The 25,228-nt window shown below is 38.9% G+C and overlaps 1 protein-coding gene across 1 annotated transcript in view; it reads right to left on the bottom strand.

The window, feature by feature from the left end:
• The window catches only part of CCDC141 (coiled-coil domain containing 141), a 225,827-nt gene that overhangs the window by 123,290 nt on the left and 77,309 nt on the right, over nt 1-25,228 (bottom strand). Inside the window, exon 6 of the mRNA XM_052635681.1 lies at nt 5,591-5,707. Within this exon, the coding sequence (XP_052491641.1) occupies nt 5,591-5,707 (117 nt within the window). The remainder of the gene's footprint in view (nt 1-5,590; nt 5,708-25,228) is intronic.

The raw sequence follows: 25,228 nt of genomic DNA, 5'->3' as shown, positions 1-25,228 counted from the left end.
CATCACTGACTCGATGGACGTGAGTCTGAGTGAACTCCGGGAGTTGGTGATGGGCAAGGAGGCCTGGTGTGCTGTGATTCATGGGGTCGCAAAGAGTCGGACACGACTGAGCGACTGAACTGAACTGATAGTACTAAAATCTGTATTTTTAGAAAACACGCTAGTATAGGTGGGAAGAGTTAGTAAAGATTACTAAAGGAAATGTTTGACCAGCGTAGGTCTCTCAGTCCTTTCAAAAATCCAAACATTGTACACAGGACTAGCATTATGGGTAAGTGACCTGTGCCACACAGCAACATTTATTTATAATGCCCCATGCTTGGTTTAATACTCTGCTGCTGCTGTATTGAAATCTCAGTAACTTTTTGAGAAAAGCTTCCATATTTCCATTTTAAACTGGATCCTACAAGTTATGTAGCTTTCCCTTCCTGCAAAGGCTGACAAAGCAAAGGTAAAATTTATAGAGAAGAACCTTCCTTGAGGGGTTAGTTCTCAGTGTCAGGGCCACATGGATTTCTGGAGTAAAATAAGGTCAGATGCCTTAGACAAGAGATATGCTAGGGGACAACTTTCTCAGTGTGATGCTTTCTCTCCCCACCTGCCTGGTCATTGTTTGTCAACGGTCATTTTCAGGAAAGAAAATCAGAGCCCCAACCCAGTACCAACCAGAGGAAATAAACAGGAAAGGACTGGACTCTGACAGGTGGACAGCTAATATATAAAAGAGAAGCAACCTGACTCTTTCTTGGTGTGCCCTCTCAACTCTCCATCAAGTAAGCTGGGAAGAATATGGGAAATGGGTCTTTGGAACAAAGCAGGGTTCAGAGTCCAATCAGTGGGAGGTCCTCCTAGGAGTCCCCTCCTTTGTGTATATCTGGAGTAAAGGAGCAAACCAGAAGTGGGAGAGCCCTAATACTAACAACAAGCTCTCAGAGGCATCTCCTTGTACCTTGAAGCCAATTCACCCAGAAAAGGACAAGCTGGAGCACTGGCTTTCACACCTCCCATTCTTTACCAAATGAAGCTGCTGATATCCCAAGGGAATATTAACTCATAGGGGAAAATAACACCTGATGCACACACTACACACTGAAATATCTAAGTATGAGAACCGAGAATTAATGCACTGGACAGACCAAAAATTTAATCTATGAATAAAGCACACGTTAGGATATAAAGAAGGACATTAGATAGATGAAGCATGAAAAAAAATTATGACGCAGAATCAGTGTGAGGGATTGGGCATGAAGAACCTAATAGCTGAAGTGAAGAAGTCAGCAGAAGAGTTGAGCAGCAAGGAGTTCAGTAGAAGAGTCAGTGGACTAGAAGGTCAAGTATTGTAAGGAATAAAGAAATGGAAGGCAACCAACATTATGAAGGGTAGAATTAAGACATCAGTATCTATGTTCCAGGACTTTCCAAAGTTATGCTGCATCTAGAAATTACCATAGTGAAGATCACAAAGAATTATGTAAGTTAGATGCAACCAGTGTTGTGGAAAGAAACACAAGAAATCTATGCCTTAATACAATTCATGCAGATTGAAAACATGTAACTCCGTATATATTTAAAGAATGGGAATATGTCTAAAGACACACACTGTTAGAGTAGATGCCTATGAGAATGGGGATATGAGGAAGATAAAGATTAAGGGAAAATAATAAAATAAACCAAGAAGCTAACCCTGAGATCTAAGATGAATTAGAGTTTGTGTAACTCTACACTCAGGACCAAACACTTAAAAATAAATACATAAAGATAAGGATGGCTAGGTAGATAAAAGGAGGCTAAGTCACTATTTAAAGTCACTAGCGAATCACAGACAGGCACTAAAAGGATGTTTCTTTCTTCTGGAAAGAGGGTTTAAAAAGCAGACATGAATCAAACAACCTTTTTAAATACCAGACACTGTCCTAGGTGCTGGGAATACCAAGATGAAGAAGATACTATCTCCACGTTTAAGAAATACTGCCATTTTTCCAGTCTAGTCCATCATTTCAACCATCTCTGAAAAGGTATTTTTCATGTTACTTTAAATTTAATAAGCATAATGGTTACTGTCATCTAAATCCTGTCTCCTTTATTTTTTAATTTTTTTACATTTACAATGTATTGGTTTTGCCATACATTGACATAAATCCACCACAGGTGTACATGAGTTCCCAACCCTGAACCCCCCTCCCACCACCCTCCCCATATCACTCTCTGGGTCATCCCAGTGCACCAGCCCCAGGCATCCTGTATCCTGTATCGAACCTAGACTAGCGATTTGTTTCTTACATGATAGTATACACGTTTCAATGCCATTCTCCCAAATCATCCCACCCTCTCCCTCTCCCACACAGTCCAAAAGTCTGTTCTCTACATCTGTGTCTCTTTTGCTGTCTCACATACAGGGGTTATCATTACCATCTTTCTAAATTCCATATATATGTGTTAGTATACTGTATTGGTGTTTTTCTTTCTGGCTTACTTCACTCTGTATAATAGACTCCAGTTTCATCTATCTCATTAGAACTGATTCAAATGTATTCTTTTTAATGGCTGAGTAATACTCCATTGTGTATATGTACCACAGTTTTCTTATCCATTCATCTGCTGATGGACATCTAGGTTACTTCCATGTCTTGGCTATTATAAACAGTGCTGCGATGAACATTGGGGTACATGTGTCTCTTTCAATTCTGGTTTCCTCAGTGTGTATGCCCAGCAGTGGGATTGCTGGGTCATAAGGCAGTTCTATTTCCAGTGTTTTAAGGAATCTCCATACTGTTCTCCATAGTGTCTGTCCTAGTTTGCATTCCCACCTACAGTGTAAGAGGGTTCCCTTTTCTCCACACCCTCTCCAGCATTTATTGCTTGTAGACTTTTGGATCACAGCCATTCTGACTGGTGTGAAATGGTACCTCATTGTGGTCTTGATTTGCATTTCTCTGATAATGAGTGATGTTGAGCATCTTTTCATGTGTTTGTTAGCCATCTGTATGTCTTCTTTGGAGAAATGACTATTTAGTTCTTTGGCCCTTTTTTTGAGTGGATCATTTATTTTTCTGGAATTGAGCTGCATAAGTTGCTTGTATATTTTTGAGATTAGTTGTCAGTTGCTTCATTTTGCTATTATTTTCTCCCATTCTGAAGGCTGTCTTTTCACCTTGTTTATAGTTTCCTTTGTTGTGCAGAAGCTTTTAATTTTAATTAGATCCCATTTGTTTATTTTTGCTTTTATTTCCAGTATTCTGGGAGGTGGATCATAGAGGATCCTGCTGTGATTTATGTCGGAGAGTGTTTTGCCTATGTTCTCCTCTAGGAGTTTTATAGTTTCTGGTCTTACATTTAGATCTTTAATCCATTTTGAGTTTATTTGTGTGTGTGGTGTTAGAAAGTGCTCTAGTTTCATTCTTTTACAAGTGGTTGACCAGTTTTCCCAGCACCACTTGTTAAAGAGATTGTCTTTAATCCATTGTATATTCTTGCCTACTTTGTCGAAGATAAGGTGTCCATAGGTGTATGGATTTATCTCTGGGCTTTCTATTTTGTTCCATTGATCTATATTTCTGTCTTTGTGCCAGTACCATACTGTCTTGAGGACTGTGACTTTGTAGTAGAGCCTGAAGTCAGGCAAGTTGATTCCTCCAGTTCCATTCTTCTTTCTCAAGATTGCTTTGGCTATTCGAAGTTTTTTGAACTTCCATACAAATTGTGAAATTATTTGTTCTAGCTCTGTGAAAAATACCGCTGGTACCTTGATAGCGAGTGCATTGAATCTGTAGATTGCTTTGGGTAGTATGCACATGTTCACTATATTGATTCTTCCAATCCATGAACATGGTATATTTCTCCATCTATTAGTGTCCTCTTTGATTTCTTTCCTCAGTGTTTTATAGTTTTCTATATATAGGTCTTTATTTTCTTTAGGTAGATATATCCCCAAGTACTTTATTCTTTTCATTGCAATGGTGAATGGAATTGTTTCCTTAATTTCTTTTTCTACTTTCTCATTATTAGTGTATAGGAATGCAAGGGATTTCTGTGTGTTGATTTTATATCCCGCAACTTTACTATATTCGTTGATTAGCTCTAATAATTTTCTGGTGGAGTCTTTAGGGTTTTCGGAGTTTTAAGGTTATCTAGGCCCACCTTCTGTGGCCTCAGAATACTCTTCTATTTTTCATCCAGCGAAGTTTACTTCTCTGTAATGACCACGCCCTGTTAGCATGTCTTCTCTAGGGAATGGCTGTGGGTAAGGATGGCCTCTGAAACAGTTGCCCTGGGTCTACCATTTCTGGACTGAACATTGCCCAGACCTTTAACTCTCATCACAGACAAATTGGTCTATCACTGTTTTCCCTTATTCTACCTTATTTAGGAATGATCACACTCGCCTAACCAACCATCGTTACTCCGTTCATCTGCTCAAATCCCTTCCTCTGAAAGGCCATCCTGGGTCACCCTGGGACAGTGTCACTCCCCCTTCTGCATTAACACTGACGGGGTCTTTTTCAACCCACGTGACACAGGGACCTCTGCCATCTTGAATAACCAGTTATCTTGCCATTGGATTATCTAGTGTCACAAACTGATGACAACTGTCATCAATTTTTATCAAGTTATGTTTGAGCTTTCATCTCTAAATAGATATTCAATGTTTGAAAATCTTTAAAGATGCCATTGAGATCAGGGGTTCCAAAGGCCAGCCCGTAGTTGAAGAAAGTAATAAAACAGCAATTCCCCAGAAAACATTTTTTTTTTTTTAGAAAATAACTTTATTTGCAAGGATGCTTTAGAAAAAGAGGTTTCTCTGCCTCAGTTTCCAAAACCAGTTGGGCCCAAAAACTACTTACTGAGTATATGGAGTAATACTCAGCTTCTGTATGAGATCTATAACTGGCTCCTAAGTGGCTCAGGATCCTGAAAAGAAGTAGTCAACTTGTCTGAAACAAGGAGGAGCTTATATTCTGAAAGTCCATTTGTAGTAGAGTGAAAACAGTGAATACTTTAATCAGTATCAAGATTTAGAGAACTTTCTGTTATTAATATCTTGGGTAGTTGATAGTTGTAGGTACAGCTAAGTCATGAAGCTCTGGAATACAATGGGCCAACCCTACTAGGCAATAGTTGAACATAACGTCAAAGCAACACATTTTTATATGTTTGGGAGGATGGATTTGGAAGGATGGTGGGAGAGGAAGCAGCAGATTGTGTTTACCTAGAACAGGTTTTTTAAAAAATCAAAATGGAGCACCAGAAACCTTGGAAAATCTTTACAGACTCTCACATGTACAAATAAGTCAGTTTCCAAACAGCAAGACTCAATGGCAAGAGGAACCCTGCTAGAGGTTGTTCTGCTCCTCCTGCTCTCAACAGTTGATGGTTCCATTTTACACATCCAAGCACCTCCAAGTGGCTGCCTGACTGATAGCAATTACTTTTTGCAAAACTAAGAACATGAAACAAGTTAAGGAAAATACAAATGCGAACAGCAAGCAAACTATACAAAGCCAGTTTTTACTACTCCACTATATCACCTATAGAAGTGTATTCAAGAGAAGTCCATGCAGTTTTCAGTTGTTTTGTTTAATGGGTCTCTTACCTTTGCTTTTATTATCAGTTCCTCATGCTTACGAATAAGCTCCTCGTTGTCTGAAAGAGATGTACCTAGACCTTGTTCCTCTAAATCTCTTATAGTTTTCTGAAACCAACAAGTGACCTAGGTAAGAAGCAACAAAGAGAGGTCAAATTTCAGATACTGGAATAAATGAATCAAAATTCTTCATGTTTTTAAAACTTAAACTACTTCAATTTTTTTATATATAAACTCATGTGTTTCACTAGTATGATCAGGTTTTTTCTTCATTTCAATCTTTTCATTTCATTTTTCTTCATTTCAGTCTCTACATGCTTAAGAGAAAAAACAAATACCCCCAAATTATAAAAACAACATATCATTTCACTGGATCACATAGCATGAAGAAAATAATTCAAATTTAAAATCTCCTAACAAACAAGAACCAAAATAGATCCCACACAGTCTATAAACCATGCATTCTTTTAGAATATAAATCTTTTCTGTATAAGATGATCAATCTGAGTATAGTTACATTGTTATGTGAAGATATTATATAGTGTTTCTAGAATTATATTTCTACTATTAGAAGATAATGTACAAATACTTAGTTTGCTACAACTCCTGAATATCTATATCCAAAAAAACGAATGGAGAAGCTACTAAAGTTCCATAGACCTTATAAATGGCTAAGGGCATAACTTACAATCCCTTAGACTTGATTTACAATACGCACCTTACACAGCATTAAAACAACAAATAATAAAAGACATTTTTTTAAGAACGATCATATAAGTTGACATGAGACTGATTAAAAGAAAATTCCCTGATAGCTCAGTTGGTAAAGAATCCACCTGCAATGCAGGAGACCCCAGTTTGAGTCCTGGGTCGGGAAGATCTGCTAGATAAGGGGTAGGCAATATAAACCCGACCATCCTAAAGGAAATAAGTCCTGAATACTCATTGGAAGGACTGATGCTGAAGCTGAAGCTCCAATACTTTGGCCACCTGATGTGAAGAGCTGATTCATTGTAAAAGACTCTGATGATGGGAAAGACTGAAGGCAAGAGGAGAAGGGGACAACACAGGATGGGATGGTTGGATGGCATCACTGACTCAATAGACATGAGTTTGAGCAAGCTCCGGGAGTTGAAACGACGGGGAAGCTTGGCGTGCTCAGTCGCAAAGAGTTGGACACGACTGAGCAACTGAACTGAACTGAGACCAATAACTTGTGGCCCCCAGATACAGATTCCTTGTCCCAATTAAAGGGGAGTTGGATTTTTACTCTCAAATCTTATACAGCATAATTCTTATGATCACATTGTCGCTACTGATTCCTAAGAACCCACAATATGCTAGACAATTTGCTAGTTATTTTCTGGGCATCATCTCTTTGTCTCTCAACAACTCTGTAACAAGTATGATACTATATTGATCTTGCTGAGATAAACAGAGGTTAAGCAACTTATCCAGGGCCAAGAGTAAATGGCAGAGCTAGGATTTGTCCCCAAACCTATGTTATTCCAAAGTCCATGCTCTTTCCACTGTGCCCTGTTGCTATCCTCAGGTAACAGAAAGTCTTTGGTATCAGGGGAAATTACTTCACATTTGAAAAATGAATCCCAGCAGCCCACTCAAAGTGGTGGGCATTGTCCAGAATATCCACTGTGTCCAGCCTAGTTTGTCTTGGCTGCAGCAGCCTCAGGATTTCTCTGTATTTTCATAACATGGAGAAATGTGGCCAGGGAGGAAGCTAGGTTAGTCCTGAAGTCCTGAAGGTCCACACAATAAACATATAGCCGCCCCCCTCCCCCACCAACACACACATACATACACACTACAGAGGAGTCAAGTTAGGGATTATATAGGATAATACCCTCCATTACTGTTACAGGGCTGATAACATCACACAGCTAGATCTATACTTGGTATAGATTTATACCAAGTATATAGATGCTTGGTATAAGTGTTGGCTGTCTACACCAAGACTTAGCATTTTCCAGCATGGAATAAGCAGTCAAGTGGGCAGCAAGAGGGTCTCTCCAGCTTTCTGCTAATTGGAAACCTTTGTTAACCGGCATTTTAGGCTACTGTCAGTGCAAAGAAAAGACTAATAGAGACCCTGCAGCAGTTTTCATGTGAAGTCTGCCTCATTCTCTTCAGAATATTTGGTACTCTGTGCATAATACGCCCATTAGCCAGTCCCCATATCTAAAGTGCCGTGTTTATGTGTTTATAACTATCTGAAGGTGGTTTGTCTTTCTGGCAGCCCAGAAATTAGACCTAAATGATATGTATTACATGCATATTAGAACCCATGGAGGGTATTTTATCAAGAGCTACAAAATTTGTACATTAATTTATTAAATTGCATTAAAAATCTCACAAAAGATGCTATAGGCCTGCATAAAAACAAAAAAGGGATGATTTAAGGGTTTCATCAAAGAAAATGGCTCATGAATATAACTAACTTTCAGAAATCCTTTATTTTATTAAGTGCCAGGAGTGAGCGTCGTCTATTTTTATCTAAAGTAGTAGGAACTCAGAAATCTCAAGAATGCTTTAATAGGGAAAGTTAATATAGAATCTGAGTGAAGAAAACATGGGGACAAACAGGTGCTCACTAATCTCTAAAAACAGGTGAGAAGTCTGATCCCTCAGATAATCCTGTTCGATTTTGTGAGTCAAAGATTTGTCATCTAACACATGTCAGTGGTGATGAATGCCAGGAAGGAGTCAGTTATTTTGATTGTTTAAGGTATCTTCTGACATCATCCCCTAGATTTGGCAAATACTATTTTAACCTCCAACGGATATACTCCTTTGGGCATGCCCATACATATTTCCTATAAGAGAATGTAGTTCAAGATCTACAGTGGTATTCCATATATCCTGGTCATACACCTGCCTAATAAAGCATACCAAGTCTCTAGAGCTACACATTTTTACTACCTAAATGCACCCTGGGAATAAACTTGAAAACGAAGTGGCATAACACTCAGAAGAAAATGGTTCATCATGGGGGTGTTAAATGTCATCATGAGGCAGTCACACACGTGAGCAGCATCTTAGATCAGATTTACTTTATGGCTGTGAGATGCACACAGAATAGACGGAGTCTGTCTGATGTAAAAGCAAGACACCCTAAACAACCGACAGTATGTCAACCATAATGTAAATCAGCCATTGTATTCTGTGTGTAGCTACTGCAGACAGCTGCATAGATACTCTAAAAACATTTTTTATAAACATTAGATTATATCAGCAGTTATCCCAAAGCCTGAGTGAGAAGGACAATAAATGATGCATCAGGACATTCTTTAGAACATGGTCCCTGCAAAAGGATAAAAAAACATGAGTTAAGATCTGGAAACATGTGTAAAGAAAGAAAGAACAAAAATTCAGAGTGTGCATCGGACATTGGTTCTGGGTGATGATGGACTAAGGGGGAAAATGAGAATATTGTTCCTTTCTCTTCCTGGTTCTTACCTTTTAGATTGATCTAAGTGATGTGTTTGTGGTCATCTCATCTGTCTGACATGAGATTCTATGTACTCAGTGCTCAGAGGATGTAGAACTAAGGTGGAGAAGGAGTGGGGTAGATTTTTTTGCAGAGGGGAAGTGGGGATTGGAAAGAAACAGGGTGAAGGAAGACAGAGTGAAAAGGAAGGGACATCTACAAAGATGCACAGAAAGAGCAATCAGGGATGTTCAGTAAAAACCAAGGAGTGCCTTGGAAGTTAAATAGAGATACCACGAAAACTCAGTCAAACGGTACAGACCTGCGTTGTCCTAAACAAGTAGCTACTAACCACACATGGCTATTGAGTACTTGGAATGTGACAAACTCAAATTGGCATATGCTCTAAGAAAAAAAAAATGCACAAATGATTTCATATAGTTAGTATAAAAAATAATGAAAATATATTGTTAAGAACGTTAATATTGATTCAGTGCTGAAATACTATTTTAGATATGTTGGATTAAACAAAACGTGTTCTTGCTTTTCACTTTTTTACGTGTGTGTGTGTGTGTGTGTGTGTGTGTGTGCGCGCCTGCTCAGTCACTTCAGTTGTGTCCAACTCTTTGTGACCCTATCAACTGTAGCCTGCCAGGCTCCTCTATGCATGGGGTTCTCCAGGCAAGAATACTGGTGCGGGGTGCCATGCCCTCCTCCAGGGGATCTTCCTGGCCCAGGGATGGAACCTATGTCTCCTGCTTCTCCTGCATTGCAGGTGGATGCTTTATCATTGTGCCACCTGAGAAGCCCATGTTTGCGTGACTTTTCACCTTTTTTTCACTTTTCAATGTGGCTCAGAGAATTAAAAAATCACATTTATGGCTTATGTTGTATTTCTTCTTGGATGGTTCTATAATTTAAGGATATTCAGAATAATCTTAATCTGTTAAATGTAGATCTAAGGACTAAGTATTACAGACAACTTAAAATCGCAGAATCACGAGAACAGTGGGATGAGATACTGGTTGGTAAACATGAATGGGTCACTGAGTAGGGGTAAGGCAGTAAAACTAATGACTATTTTGAAGTTTATTGGCTAAGGAAAGGGGGGCTCAGACAACAGCTTTGAGGAAAGCAGAGGTAACGTAACAGATGGGTTCTTCCCAACTTTTTTTATTTGATTAGATGAGATGTAAGCATTTCTGTCTGGGAACTGAAGATGTATTAAGCAGAACTGAGGCAGGAATGTACCAGAAAGAGTGGGGAGTTTGGCAGAGAACACTATTGAACTTATCAGCTTTGGGCAAGGAAAGGCTAGTTTTTGCAATATTGAATAACCCAATCTCACCTTGACCCCTGCTGGGAGATAAGAATGAGGAAAGAGAGTGATCTGGGCCTTCCCAGATCAGAGTCAGGTACTACTCCAGGCAGGTCTCAGATTTTCTCGAGCAATCTTTACACCTCCTACAAAGGAGACAGTTGCTTTTTCAATGGATATGGAAACTGAGACCCAGTCAGGGTAAGCAATTCATTCAAGGTCACACAGGCAACAGGAGGAGACCCCCACAGGGTGAGGCAGAAAGGCTGTGGTCAGAGTGTTTTTCCCTTCACCACATCTGTCTGGAGAAGGGAATTCCAGGGAAGAGGGAATGGTTCTTATTAGGCTATGTTTATGAATGTTCTTAAGAGAAAACCAAAATGCAACACTATAGTTACAGAGTTTAATCCTAATATGGAAGTAAGTCCTGTGAATAATCACGGGGCCTCAATGGAAATGCTGCATTAGAGAGAATGGACACGTGGGCCAGGCCTGCCAGAAGCACTGCCTCAGAGGAAGAGGCCGATGAGGATAAACTGAGAATTCCAGTTCCCAATAGCACGCTCCAAAGTCAGGACTGAAATGCTGGGAACAAAAGCCATAGAAAAATGCTCTGTCAAGCACAAACCACTCAGGTGGCAGAAGGTGACCTTTTGCTACACTCAAAGCTAGGCGTCACATGACCGTAAACTTTCCTGGTCTCTTTTTCTGCAACTGGTTCTACAATCCGAAGTCAGATCTTACTTTTTTGATCTTTGTTTAAAACTATGCTGGAGGAGCCAAGCTAGCAATAAGCAATTCAAACATCTTAACAGAAATGCTTAAGGGAAGATGAAAATCTCTCCAAAGTCCTTTCATTTTTTTTCCATGTGCAGAGCAGTTTTTGTCAAATAACAAGTTACTATTAGAAACAAAAAAACTGATAAAGAGGGAAAAGGCATCAGTTATGTATCTTCTTCAATTCAAGATGTTCTGATAGTCTTTCAATTATTAAAAAAAAAAAAGGTGGTTTCAATTATAGTTGATGGCCACAGGTGACAGTTCTAATGTCTGGTTTGATTCTGAAGACATGCTAGTATTATAACAACCGTTTTAGCTCCCACAGGTTTTGTTCTTTTCCTTTTTTACAGTAGGGAAACTAGTTGCTATTATTTTGTATTAGGCAATCTCATCAAATGTGCTCTGTATTTAGCTAGGCAGTAACCAGACCTCAAATATCCATTAGCTCCATTAGGAGATAATACATATTAGAAGGGGTGTCCCTTGTGGCTCAAATGGTAAAGAATCCACCTGCAATGTGAGAGACCTGGATTCGATCGCTGGGTCAGGAAGATCCCCTGCAAAAAGAAATGGCATGAAATTTTTGTCTTTAATGTTTGTATTTGAGGGCTCAGAAGCAGGGAAATAAAGAATTTCCTGCACAAAATGTGGCTTGAGATGTATTCTGGGACTGGTCTAATTATTGGCTTGTTATTATTTGGACTTTATCTCAGAGATTCTAGGGGGACAAAGCTCACAATCTTCTTATGTGGAACTTAGAAGCCCTCCATGAATTACTGAAGTCAACTGGAAGGCATAAGTATCTCCTCAACAAATGATCAAATCCCAGTATTCTCTACTGATGGGCAGCAGGAAAGCTAAAATGCATTGTTTGTCTTGAGGCAAAATTTCTGTTACTTCAAGAGCTTCACAGGTAATCTATCTCCCTGTCTAGAACCATAATTTTATGTATTTAATTATTCGGACTTGTGCTAACATATCTGTCTTCTGATTATTTTCTATGTTAATGTATCATTTCTCTTGTCACATCTATATTTCAGGAAAAATGACATTAAGGACTTCTTCTTTTCCCAAGATTGCCCTCAACTCTTGCTTGTGTTTAGGCAGTTTCTTAACTTCCAACTACTTAAACACTGGAAACTATTTAATCCAACAGATAAAATCAATACAGGGTAGTTTCTGGACCTAAATTCTATTTCTAGCATTAACTCTGAGCCATTAAGAAGAATCCTACCAGCAGCAGAAGGAAGTCTTTTTTTCAAGAAAGGAAACAGAGACCCAGCCCAGTGTCCGAGTAACGCGCATCTCTGCCTAAGATATCTAGGGTGTGATTTTCCCAGTACAATTTAGTTTCCACCGTAAATGATCTGGAGCCATTTGCTGTATATGTGCATATGAGAAAGAGAAAGAGAGAGAGAGAGAAAGAGAGAGAAGGGAGAAAAACATACAGGTCTACTTGGGAGTGAGACCAAAGTTTGATTTTCATATTATCATCCCAGATCCTAGGTCACGTGCCTGATGGAGTTCACACTGAGGCTCTGACCAAAACACTGGGTTGTCGGGAAAAAATGAGAGTCAGAAACTATCAGACAAACAGATAAACAACTATTGTATGTTAAAGCAGGTTTTATCCTTTTAAAGTGTGCCGTTTAGTTTGTTTGCTTATGAGTCACCCTATGAAAAGCACTAATATTAACTGGGCTTCTTTGTTTATCTCTGGGAACCATGGAAATGAGGATGGAGGAGACGGAGTTCTACTCCCTGCCCAGTATGGGGCGGCAGTGGTGTTGAGAAAAGGAAAGCCAACAGTTCCCAGCACCAGAGGCAGGGGAAACAAAGGGCTCAGGGTGCTGGAAAGATACAGGCACACAGCTTAAGGAGAGGCCGCTAACCTGGTTGTACAATGGGGAGATGCATGCAAAGGGAGCAATGTGGAGCTTTTTCCAGGTAGCATGCACAGGAAACAGCTATGTCAGCAGTCTGATCACGGGTGAGAATGTAATTTAGTCGCAGGGCATGTCACCCAACCCTCTTACCAGCCTTAAGTAATGGTGTCTAATTAAAATGCTGTGAAGCCATCAGTCCAACTGAATGGAATATTGAGGAGAAAAACTAAGTTTAATGAAAATGTAATCAATTACAACGGGTATAAATGAGCTAAAGAAATTGTTAAAGGGTGGAGAAAGGGAGAGGAAAATTGATTTTTAGCCTAATTTTACAAAAAAGTTGAGCTTTTGAATAAAATAGTCTGGATACTAAGCCATGAAATGGCATTTATTCCCCCTCCACATAATTTTAGAAAGCTAAGATTATTGAATGATTTAGAAAACTGGTATGGGATCTGGCTAATTTGGTGATTATCCAGTAAAGCTCAGAAAGTAATCATCAAAAGGTGTAGTGATATGGTGAACATATGGACATTTATTGAGCACTGACATATATCAAGCTGTGCTCTAAGAATGTTTACATATATAATCTTGTTTATTTCTATAACAAATTTATAAATAGATATTGTTATTATTCCCAATTTATAGAAAAGGAACTGAGGCACAGAGTCTGAGTAACTTTCCCAAAGTCATATCATAAGTAAATGTGAAATTTGGGATTGCTATCCACACCATCTGTACCAGAGTCCCTCAGTTACTACATTTGACAGGCAATGTCACTGAAAGTAATGGTGGGAACATGCATTCTAATTAGGAGGGGGTTCTATTGCTTTCAAAATCACATGCTTTTCCTACAAACACTAAGATATTTTGCATAACTTAGAGTGAATTCTAGAAATAGTATATGTGCTAAAAATGAAATTCCGTGATAAATTTTAATCTACAAGCGTTTGGAAAGTCATGGATATCTTTTACTGGACCAAACTATCAGATACCAGTATCCATTAATAAGTTAATTCAACCCTTATTTTGGTCTTATGTCACCCAATGACAAAACGCTATACTCATAGTAGGGGAGTGGATAAATTAGGAGTTCAGGATTAACGTATACACACTGCTGCTGCTGCAAGGACCTACTTGTTTAGCACAGGGGATAAATATCTTTTAACAACCTATAATGGAAAGGCTCCAGTTTCATCCACCTCATTAGAACTGATTCAAATGTATTCTTTTTAATGGCTGAGTAATACTCCATTGTGCATATGTACCACAGCTTTCTTATCCATTCATCTGCTGATGGACATCTAGGTTGCTTCCATGTTCTGGCTATTATAAACAGTGCTGAGATGAACATTGGGGTACACGTGTCTCTTTCAATTCTGGTTTCCTCAGTGTGTATGCCCAGCAGTGGGATTGCTGGGTCATATGGCAATTCTATTTCCAGTTTTTTTAAGGAATCTCCACACTGTTCTCCATAGTGTCTGTCCTAGTTTGCATTCCCACCAACAGTGTAAGAGGGTTCCCTTTTCTCCACACCCTCCCCAGCATTTATTGCTTGTAGACTTTTGGATTGCAGCCATTCTGACTGGTGTGAAATGGGCTTCCCTTTCCATTATATGTACACACACATACATAGACACATATATACATAAACCTGAATCACTTGCTGTACACTTGAAACTAACACAACATTGTAAATTAACTATACTTCAATTTAAAAAATTAAGCTAAATTCAAAGATTTTTAAAAACTTGTTTAGCACAGGGGAACACATTTAATATCTTTTAACAATCTATAATGGACAGTGCTTCCCAGGTGGCACAGTGGTGAAGAATCTGACTGCCAATGCAGGAGATGCAAGAGATGCAGATTTAATCCCTGGGTTGGGAAGATCCCGTGGAGTAACCCATTAACTGGAAATGGCAACCCATTCCAGTATTCTTGCCTGGAAAATTCCATGGACAGAGAAGCCTGGAGGTCTACAATCCATGGGGATCACAAAGAGTCCGACACAACTGAATGACTGAGCATACACACATAATGGAAAAGAATTTGAAAAAAGAATGCATATAGATATACACACACATACATAGACACACACACACATATATATATAACTGAATTACTTGCTGTACACTTGAAACTAACACAACATTGTAAATTAATTATACTTCAATTTTAAAAATTAAGCTAAATTCAAAGATTTTTTAAAACCCTCACTGTGTTGTAGCCACTAAGCCAGGCAATTTTTTGTTACTTCATATTAATTTAAGCTGGTCAACCATTCAAGCTCTAAACCCTGGTTAGAAGGTAGTATCATTTAAAGGAGAATATACATGTATGTGCATGTATGTGCACACATCTGTTGGAGAAGGAAATGGCAACCCACTCCAGTGTTCTTGCCTGGAGAATCCTGTGGATGGAGGAGCCTGGTGGGCTGCCGTCTATGGGGTCACACAGAGTCAGACACGACTGCATCGACTTAGCAGCAGCAGCAGCATACATCTGTGGACACACACACAGGGTTTTGCAGTTGCCCAGCAGGTACAAGACTTGTGCCCTGATGCTGCGCTTACACTGTCATTGCAGATATCATTTTAATTGCCTATTGACATATGATTATGATATACGTGGTACTCAAATTTAAAAAACTTCCAAATATGAATTCTATTACCCACTTTTCTTCCCACAAAGATGGGTATCTTGTAAGCCATATGTGATCTGGGTAGTAAAAAGATTATCTGCCTTCATGTCTTATTTAATTCTCCTAGATGTCCTTGATACTGTCTTGTACAAAAAGACCATGAATAACTTCGTTTTAATTTATTTGTTTGTCTCACTTATTCCTGATTGGAGCAATTGAGAAAAATTACATTCATAAATCTTATTGCCAAGATCACTAATTATGCACGAAGTATTCCAAGCTGCTTCTGATTCTCATTAATGAAGCAGATTATCTGCAAAATAAGATGCTGCTGGAGTTGGGAAAAAAGGTCAGCTACTCATCTTTAAATGTAAAACAAGTGCACATTTGTACATCTGAGAAACGAAAGAGAGGACATGCTATGATTATGCTTTTCAGGCTATCACATCCCAATTAAGATAGAAAAGTATGTGGTCTTCATCTGCTTTTTTCTGAAACTGATGTAAATTTTAAGTTGCCATCATTGTGGTCACCTGATTTCTTTTCCAAAGGAAATTAGCTGAACTATTACAGTTCAAAAGCCTTAGGTTATAAGCACTTAGAAACAGAGGAGTATTAAATGCATCTTTTAAATGGCTCTTACGAGAGAAGATGCATTAGATATTCAGACATCCACATTGTTATTCATCCGTAATCTTTGCTCTAATTCTCCATTTAATGTTCCTTCTTCTTACATGGTTAAAATGATTGACAAAGCTGATATTTTATCAATGCAAGGTTTGACAGCTCCTGTGTTCCTTAAAAAAAAGTACAGAACTGACAAAATTATCTTTACCCTCCAGTGAAGCATGTGTCTCTGTGGTTCCACAGTGTTCCAGGCTTTATGGGGTAGTTCATCCAGGAACATGACAATCACAGAACTCAAATCACTAACAGAGTCACAATCAATTTGGTGTCCCTGCTGCTAATCTTCCTCAGTGTATCTTCAACAAAACTTTACCATAGAACATTCAGGAAAAACTTGAAAACTTAGGTAAGATAATTATGCTTCTATCTACCTGGATTTAAAAATCTTTCCTTGTTCACATAATTATCAACATAGTAAATCTTACTTATTATTTATAATAGTGAGAAACTGAAGAGACTCTACTTCCACATCAAGAAGATATTATTTAAATTGTGCTACATTCAGAGAGTGAAATAGAACATGAAAATTATCTCTGGTATTTTTGACACAAGACTATGTCTGCTGCTAAGTCACTTCAGTCGTGTCCGACTCTGTGCGACCCCAGAGACAGCAGCCCACCAGGCTCCCCTGTCCCTGGGATTCTCTAGGCAAGAACACTGGAGTGGGTTGTTGCCATTTCCTTCTCCAATGCATGAAAGTGAAAAGTGAAAGTGAAGTCGCTCAGCCGTGTCTGACTCTTAGTGACCCCATGAACTGAAGCCTACCAGGCTCCTCCATCCATGGGATTTTCTAGGACATGTTTAATTTGAGTATTAGGTAATAAGATAACAAGGTAATATGCATAGGTTATTAGTTTTTGTTTGCTTGTTTTGCTATTTCTTTAATTAATGTATGTGTGCCTGTGATATGCTCATGCTTGGATAAAAGTCTAAAACACAGCAGAAGTCAAATGCTAATTTGCAATTATTTGTATGCTTAGTAATCTAATCTATAGTTTTAACTAATTAATAGATAAACATTAAATCATAAGCAGAAAAAATACAATTCTATTTTTGTTTAAAATTGCTAATTGAGTTTCCATTAAACAAGTATGGCTAAGATTATAAAAGTGACTTATTTGATCATACCCTGTGAAAGCAAAATAAATAATGAATTTAGCCTTTAATGCAAGACCAATCTTTCTGAGAGCAAAGATGAGTAGGATTGGGGGAGTATGTAATGCATTGGGTCTTCACTGTTCTTTTCAGACATGATGATAAAAAAGGCTAATACTAATATTGCATTTTCCATGTACCAGGTACTGTTCTAAGCACTTGACATAGAATAACTCGTTTGATAATTCTAATAACACTGTGGTGTAGGTACTATTGCCTCACATTTTACAGAAGGTTCATTTTATGGGTTGAGATGAGAAAAGACATTTGATGGGTTTCCCTGATGAGAAAACTCAGGGAGGTTAAATAATTGCACAGGTTCTCAACTGGTAAATGGCAGAGTCAGGATTCGAATGCAGTCAATAGGCCCCAATAGTTTGGCCACCTGATGCAAAGAAGTGACTCATTGGAAAAGACTCTGATTCTGGGAAAGATTGAAGGCGGGAGGAGAAGGGGATGACAGAGGATGAGATGGTTGGATGGAATCACCAACTCTATGGACATGAGTTTGAGTAAGCTCCGGGAGTTGGTGACAGGCAGGGAAGCCTGACATGCTGGAGTCCATGGGGTCACAAAGAGTCGGACATGACTGAGTGACTGAACTGAATTGAACAAGCTGGTCCCAGGATCTGTGATCATAAAAGCACAAAGAAACAACAGTGACCATTATTAAATACTTGAGTTGCTGCTACTGGCATTTGTGAAAGAAAACATAACATGGGATCTTTTAAGACAATGATTCTTAAATTTTATATGTAAGGAAAGGATTAATTTATTTATTGATATACTCTAAAAATTTATTTTTTGGTCTCATGATCTTTTTTTTTTTTCTTTTGGACACACACGATACATGGGATCTTAGCTCCCTGACCATGGATTAAACCCATAATCCCTGCAGTAGAAGCACAGAGTCTTAACCACTGGACTGCCAGGAAAGTCCCTCATGACCTTTTCATAAAAATTCTTATTGAAATCTAGTTGATTTACAATGTTGTGTAAGTTTCAGATATATAGCAATATATATATATACACACACACATACACAGACATAATCAGTTATAAATATATATATGCATATATATTAGATTTTTTTCCTTTACAGGTTATTACAATACAGTGAATATAGTTTCTTGTGCTATACAGTAGGTCCTTACTGGTTACCTCTTTTACGTATAGTAGTGTGTATATTTTAATCCCATACCCCTAATTTATCCCTCCCCTTACTCTCCCCTAAGTTTGCTGTCTATAGGTCTATTTATGTTTTGTAGACAGGTTCATTGATAACATTTTTTTTTTAGATTCTAAATATAGTGATATCATATGATATTTATCCTTCTCTGTCTGACTTACCTCAGACATGCATAATAATCTTTAGGTCCATCCACGTGCTGCAAATGGCATCATTTCATTCTTTCTATGGCTGAGCAATATTCTGTTGTTTATACATACCACATCTTTATCCATTCATCTGTTGATGGACATTTAGGTTGTTTCCATGTCTTGGCTATTGTAAATAGTGCTGCTATGAACACTATGATCAAAACCATCCCAAAGAAAAAGAACCGCATGAAGGCAAAGTGGTTGTCTGAGGAGGCTTTACACAAAGCTGAGGAAAGAAGAGAAGCAAAAAGCAAGGGAGAAAGTGAAGATATACAAACTGAATGTAGAGTTCCAGAGAATAGCAAGGAGAGATAAAAAGGTGTTCTTAAATAAAGAATGCAAAGAAATAGAAGAAAAAAATAGAATGTGAAACACTAGAGATCTTCAAGAAAATTGGAGAATCAGGGGAACATTTCATGGAAGGATAGGCAGGATAAAGGACAGAAACGGTAAGGATCTAACAGAAGCAGAAGAGATTAAAAAGAGGTGGCAAGAATACACAGAAGAACTACACAAAACAAGGTCTTAATGACCCAGATAGACACGATGGTGTGGTCATCATTCACCTAGAGCTGACATCCCAGAGTCAGAAGTCAAGTGGGCTTTAGGAAGCATTACTATAAATCAGGCTAGTGGAGATAATGGAATTCCAGCTAAGCTATTTCAAATCCTAAAAGATCATGAATTTAGAGTGCTTCACTCAATAAGTCAGTGAATTTGGAAAATTCAGCAGTGGTCACAGGACTGGAAAAGGTCAATTTTCGTTCCATTCCTAAGAAGGGAAGTGCCGAAGAATGTACAAACTGCCGTACAACTGTGCTCATTTCACATGCTAGTAAGGTTATGCTCAAAATCCTTCAAGTCAGACTTCAGCAGTATGCGAACTGAAACCTTCCAGATGCACAAGTGGGGTTTAGAAAAAGTAGAGGAACCAGAGATCAAACTGCCAACATTCTTTGGATCATAGGAAAAGCAAGCAAATTTCGGAAAAACATCTACGTCTGTTTCACTGGCTACACTAAAGCCTTTGACTGTGTGGATCACAACAAACTGTGGAATATTCTTAAAGAGATGGGAATACCAGACCACCTTACCTGTCTCCCGAGAAACCTGTATGTAGGTCAAGAAGCAACAGTTACAACCGAACACGGAACAATGGACTGGTTCAAAATTGGGAAAGGAGTACGAGTCTGTATAATGTCACCCTGCTTAGTTAACTTACACTCAGAGTACATCATGGGAAATGCAGCCAGGATGAATAACCAGTGGGAATCAAGATTGCCAGGAGAAATATCAACAATCTCAGATAGGCAGATGAAAGAGATGGGAATAGCAGACCACCTGACCTGCCTCTTGAGAAACCTATATGCAGGTCAGGAAGCAACAGTTAGAACTGGACATGGAACAACAGACTGGTTCCAAATCAGGAAAGGAGTACGTCAAGGCTGTCTATTGTCACCCTGCTTATTTAAATAATATGCAGAATACATCATGAGAAACGCTGGGCTGGAAGAAGCACAAGCTGGAATCAAGTTTGCGGGGAGAAATATCAATAACCTCAGATATGCAGATGACACCACCCTTATGGCAGAAAGTGAAGAGGAACTAAAGAGCCTCTTGATGAAAGTGAAAAAGGAGAGCGAAAAAGTTGGCTGAAAGCTCAACAGTCAGAAAATTAAAATCACGGCATCTGGTCCCACCACTTCATGGGAAACAGATGGGGAAACAGTGGAAATAGTGTCAGACTTTATTTTTGAGGACTCCAAAATCACTGCAGATGGTGACTGCAGCCGTGAAATTAAAAGACGCTTACTCCTTGGAAGAAAAGTTATGACCAACCTAGATAGCATATTCAAAAGCAGAGACATTACTTTGCCAACAAAGGTCCATCTAGTCAAGGCTATGGTTTTTCCAGTGGTCATGTATGGATGTGAGAGTTGGACTGTGAAGAAAGCTGAGCGCTGAAGAATTGATGCTTTTAAACTGTGGTGTTGGAGAAGACTCTTGAGAGTCCCTTGGAAGGAGATCATTCTGAAGGAGATCAGTCCTGGGTGTTCTTTGGAAGGAATGATGCTGAAGCTGAAACTCCAGTACTTTGGCCACCTCATGCGAAGAGTTGACTCATTGGAAAAGACTCTGATGCTGGGAGGGATTGGGGGCAGGAGGAGAAGGGAACGACAGAGAATGAGATGGCTGGATGGCATCACCAACTCGATGGACATGAGTTTGAGTGAATTCTGGATGGACAGGGAGGCCTGGTGTGCTGTGATTCATGGGGTTGCAAAGAGTCGGACACGCCTGAGAGACTGAACTGAACTGAACTGAACTGACCACTCTAATGGCAGAAAGTGAAGAGGACCTAAAGAGGCTCTTGATGAGGTGAAAGAGGAGAGTGAAAAAACTGGCTTAAAATTCTACATGAAAAAAACTAAAATCATAGCATCCAATCCTATTACTTCATGGCAAATAGATGGGGAAATAGTGGAAGCAATAACAGATGTTATTTTCTTGGATTCTAAAATCATGGCAAACGATGACTTTAGCCACAAGATTAAAAGATGCTTGTTACTTTGAAGTAAAGCTATGACAAACCTAGACAGTGTATTAAAAAGCAGAGACATCACTTTGCCCACAAAGGTCCATATAGTCAAAGCTATGATTTTTCCAGTAGTCATGTATGGATGTGAGAGTTGGACCATAAAGAAGGATGAGCACTGAAGAATGGATGCCTTCAAATTGTGGTACTGGAGATTCTTAAGAGTCCCTTGGACATCAAGGAAATCAAACCAGTCAGTTTGAAAGGAAAATCAACCCCAAATATTCATTGGAAGTACTGATGCTGAAGTTGAAGCTCCAATATTTTGGTCACCTGTTGCAAAGAACTGACTCTTTGGGGAAGAACCTGATGTTGGGAGGGACTGAAGGCAAAAGGAGCAGAGGGCAGCAGAGGATGAGATGGTTGAATAGCTTCAAGGACTCAGTAGACCTGAATCTGAGCAAACTCCAGGAGATAGTGAAGGACAGGGAAACCTGGCATGCGGCAGTCCATAGGGTCACAAAGACTTACTGGCAGAACAACAACAACACGAACACTGGGGTGCATGTATCTTTTCAAATCATAGTCTGTTCCAGATACATGCCCAGAAGTGGGATTGCTGGGTCACATGATAAGTCTACTTTTAGTTTTTTAAGGACCCTACATATTGTTCCCCATGGTGGCTGAACCAATTTATACTCCCACCAGCAGTGTAGGAGGGTTCCCTTTTCTCCACATCCTCTCTAGTATTTACTATTTTTAGACTCTTTGGTGACAATCATTGTGACTTGTTTGAGGTGATACCTCACTATTATTTTGATCTGCATTTCTCTACTAATTAGCAATGCTGAGCAAGAACCTTTTCATGTGCCTGTTGGCCAGATGTATGTCTTCTTTGGAGAAATATCTATTTAGATCTTCACCCCATTTTCTGATTGGGTTGTTTTCTTGTTTTGTTTTGTTTTGATACTGAGCTGTATGAGTTGTTTGTATGTTTTGGAAATAGACCAGTTTTACTTAAAATAAAATTTATCCTTAAGATAATTACTAAATTGATTTTGGTTCTAGACCATTAAGAGTAGAGTCTAAATGAAAGCCTGGTTCTTGTAACCACAACTGTGAATTCTTAAAGCCTTACTATACCTATGGCAGCCTCCAAAAACTAAATAGTTTTAAGAGACTTAGACACATATAACAACAGTAATACTAAACTCAGGGGGATGAATAGGAATGAAAGGAGAAAAAATTCTAAGTTGTAAGGTATATCCAAGAACAGTGATGACAAGAAAACTAATATTTATTACGCATCTTTTAAAATGGTAGGCATTGTGCTCCATGCTTTACCCATGTTATTGAATTTAATCCTCAGAACAAGTCTGTGAATTGTTATTATTTCCAATTTAAAGATTAGACTTGGTAAAACAACAATGAGATACTGCTATGCTCCTATCAGAGTGGCCAAAGTCTAAGACACTGATGGCATCAAGTGCTGACATGGACGTGGAACAACAGCAACTCTCTGTCGAACGTGGTACAGCCAGTTTGGAAGGCAGTTTGGCCATTTCCTATAGACATACTCTTGGCATATATCATCCAGCAATTGTGTTCCTTGGTATTTACCCAAATGAATTAAAACCTTATGTTCATACAAAAACCTGCACATGGAATACTCATTACAGCTTTTTTCATAATGGTCAAAACTTAGAAGCAACCAAGCTGGCCTTCAGTAGGTGACTGACAATGGGATATTACTCAGTGCTAAAAAGAAATGCGTTGTCAAGTCATGAAAAAAATGGATAAATCTTAAATGCATATTAATAAGCAAAAGAAGACAATCTGAAATGGTTACATATTATACAATTTCAGTAATATGACATTCTGGAAAAGGCAAAACTATGGAGACAGTAAAAAGATCAGTTTTTGCCAAGGATTAGGCAGAGTGGAATGAATAGGTGGAGCATAGATGATTCCTAGGGCAGCAGAATATTTTGTGTACTAAATGGTTGATATATGTCATTACATATTTTTCCAAACTCATAGAATGTACTGCATCAAGAGTAAACCCTATTGAAAACTATGGATTTGGGGTGATAATAATGTGTCAGTGTAGGTTCGTCAGTTACAACAAATGTACCACTGTGCTGGGGGATGTTGATAGTGGGAGAGGCTGTGCATGTGTGGGAACAAAGGATATCATGTACTTTCTGCTCAGTTTTGCTATGAATCTAAAACTTCTCTAATAAATAAATTCTATTTTAAAAAGTATTCCCTCAAAAAGAACACACACTTTCCCCAAAATATGAAGCAATGCAAGTTAGGGAACTCACCAAATCAAAACCCTTCTGTAATCTCTTACTTTAGTTATTATCAAGACATCTTTCTGCTTTCTGGGGTTGGCATGGTATCTAGATTTCCCTTAAGCACATTCTTAGATAGTTCATTTTGAATCTTCATGTGGTTATTTATTTTTTACTGCAGAGGATAAGTGGATGATTACTGTCATAGTCTCAAAGCAGAAAGGCAAAATTACTACCTTAAAAATAAATAAAACATACAGTAGCTGCTTTTTCATTCTTGGGAAACTGTTCTGTGTTTTGAAAGCCTCTTTGCAGATAGAATGTCTCTGGATAAGAGATGTTGTAGTTTAAAACGGATAAACTACTCTACATGATAAAGTTAGAGGAGCTTTTAATGTATTCTTGGAAGCACTAGAGGTAGGGGATAGGTGTTATGAATTCAATAGAAAGAAAATAAGCTTCTTTTTAAGTGAACAGCATCTCTGGGAGCATGGTTTCAGGTCAGGCTTAGGGGAGAAGGAGAAGGACAAAGAGAAGGAGAGGGGTAGAGTATCATGGAATAGGGAGGTCAATGAACTCTGGAAACGGTTGTCTGATAAACAACTTTATGTTTTTTCTTGTCCTGAGCATTAATTCTCCTTTGCTGTGCCAGAAAGTGAAAGTGTTAGTTGCTGAGTTGTGCCCAACTCTGTGTGACCCCACGGACTGTAGCCCGCCAGGCTTCTCCACCCTTAGGATTTTCCAGGCAAGAATATTGGAGTGGGTTACCATTTCCTTCTCCAGGAGATCTTCCTGACCCAGGGATTGAACCAGGGTCTCCTGCATTGTGGATAAACCCTTTACTGTCTGAGCCACCAGGAAATCCCTTGCTGTGCCAGAATTCTCAGTTAAAGACTACTGCATTAGATAAAAGGATTCTGGGTGTTGAGCATGTAAAGGTGTGGTGGGGGAAGAACTAAAGTGGGGAAGGGCTGTGGCTTAGCAGGCAAAGCACAGCAGAAGCAGGACAGCAAATGGTAGTCAAGGCAAAAGGGCTGAAAGTGGAGACGGGCTGAGACATATATAGCGACTTAGAGGAGGAGATGGCAAAATGCAAGATGACTATGTGTCTGGAGGTGTCTGCATTTGGGTGTCTGTCCTATGACACCTCCTCAGAGAGGCCTTCTATGATTCCTTCTCTGATTAAAAGTAGATCAACCAAAGGTACAATTCACTGCCCTAGTTAATCTTCTTTATAGCACTTGTCATTGTTCATTTGTTTATTATTGTACCCCTGGAAGGGGAAATGGCAACCCACTTCAGTATTCTAGATGGCAAATCGCATGGACAGAGATGCCTGGAGGGCTACAGTCACAAAGAGTCAGACGTGACTTAGCAACTGAACAATAACGACAAAAAGCACTAGAACTGTAGTTCTCATCTGGGGGTAATTTTGCCCCCCAGGGGACATTTAGTAATGTCTGGAGACCTTTTTGGTTGTTACAATTAGAGTATATTCTACTGGCATCTGATAGGTAGA

The sequence above is a fragment of the Budorcas taxicolor genome, chromosome 2 (assembly GCF_023091745.1).
Source record: "Budorcas taxicolor isolate Tak-1 chromosome 2, Takin1.1, whole genome shotgun sequence".
Taxonomy (NCBI): domain Eukaryota; kingdom Metazoa; phylum Chordata; class Mammalia; order Artiodactyla; family Bovidae; genus Budorcas; species Budorcas taxicolor.
Note: the sequence above shows the minus strand (reverse complement) of the source record. Positions and strands in the feature narration are given on the sequence as shown.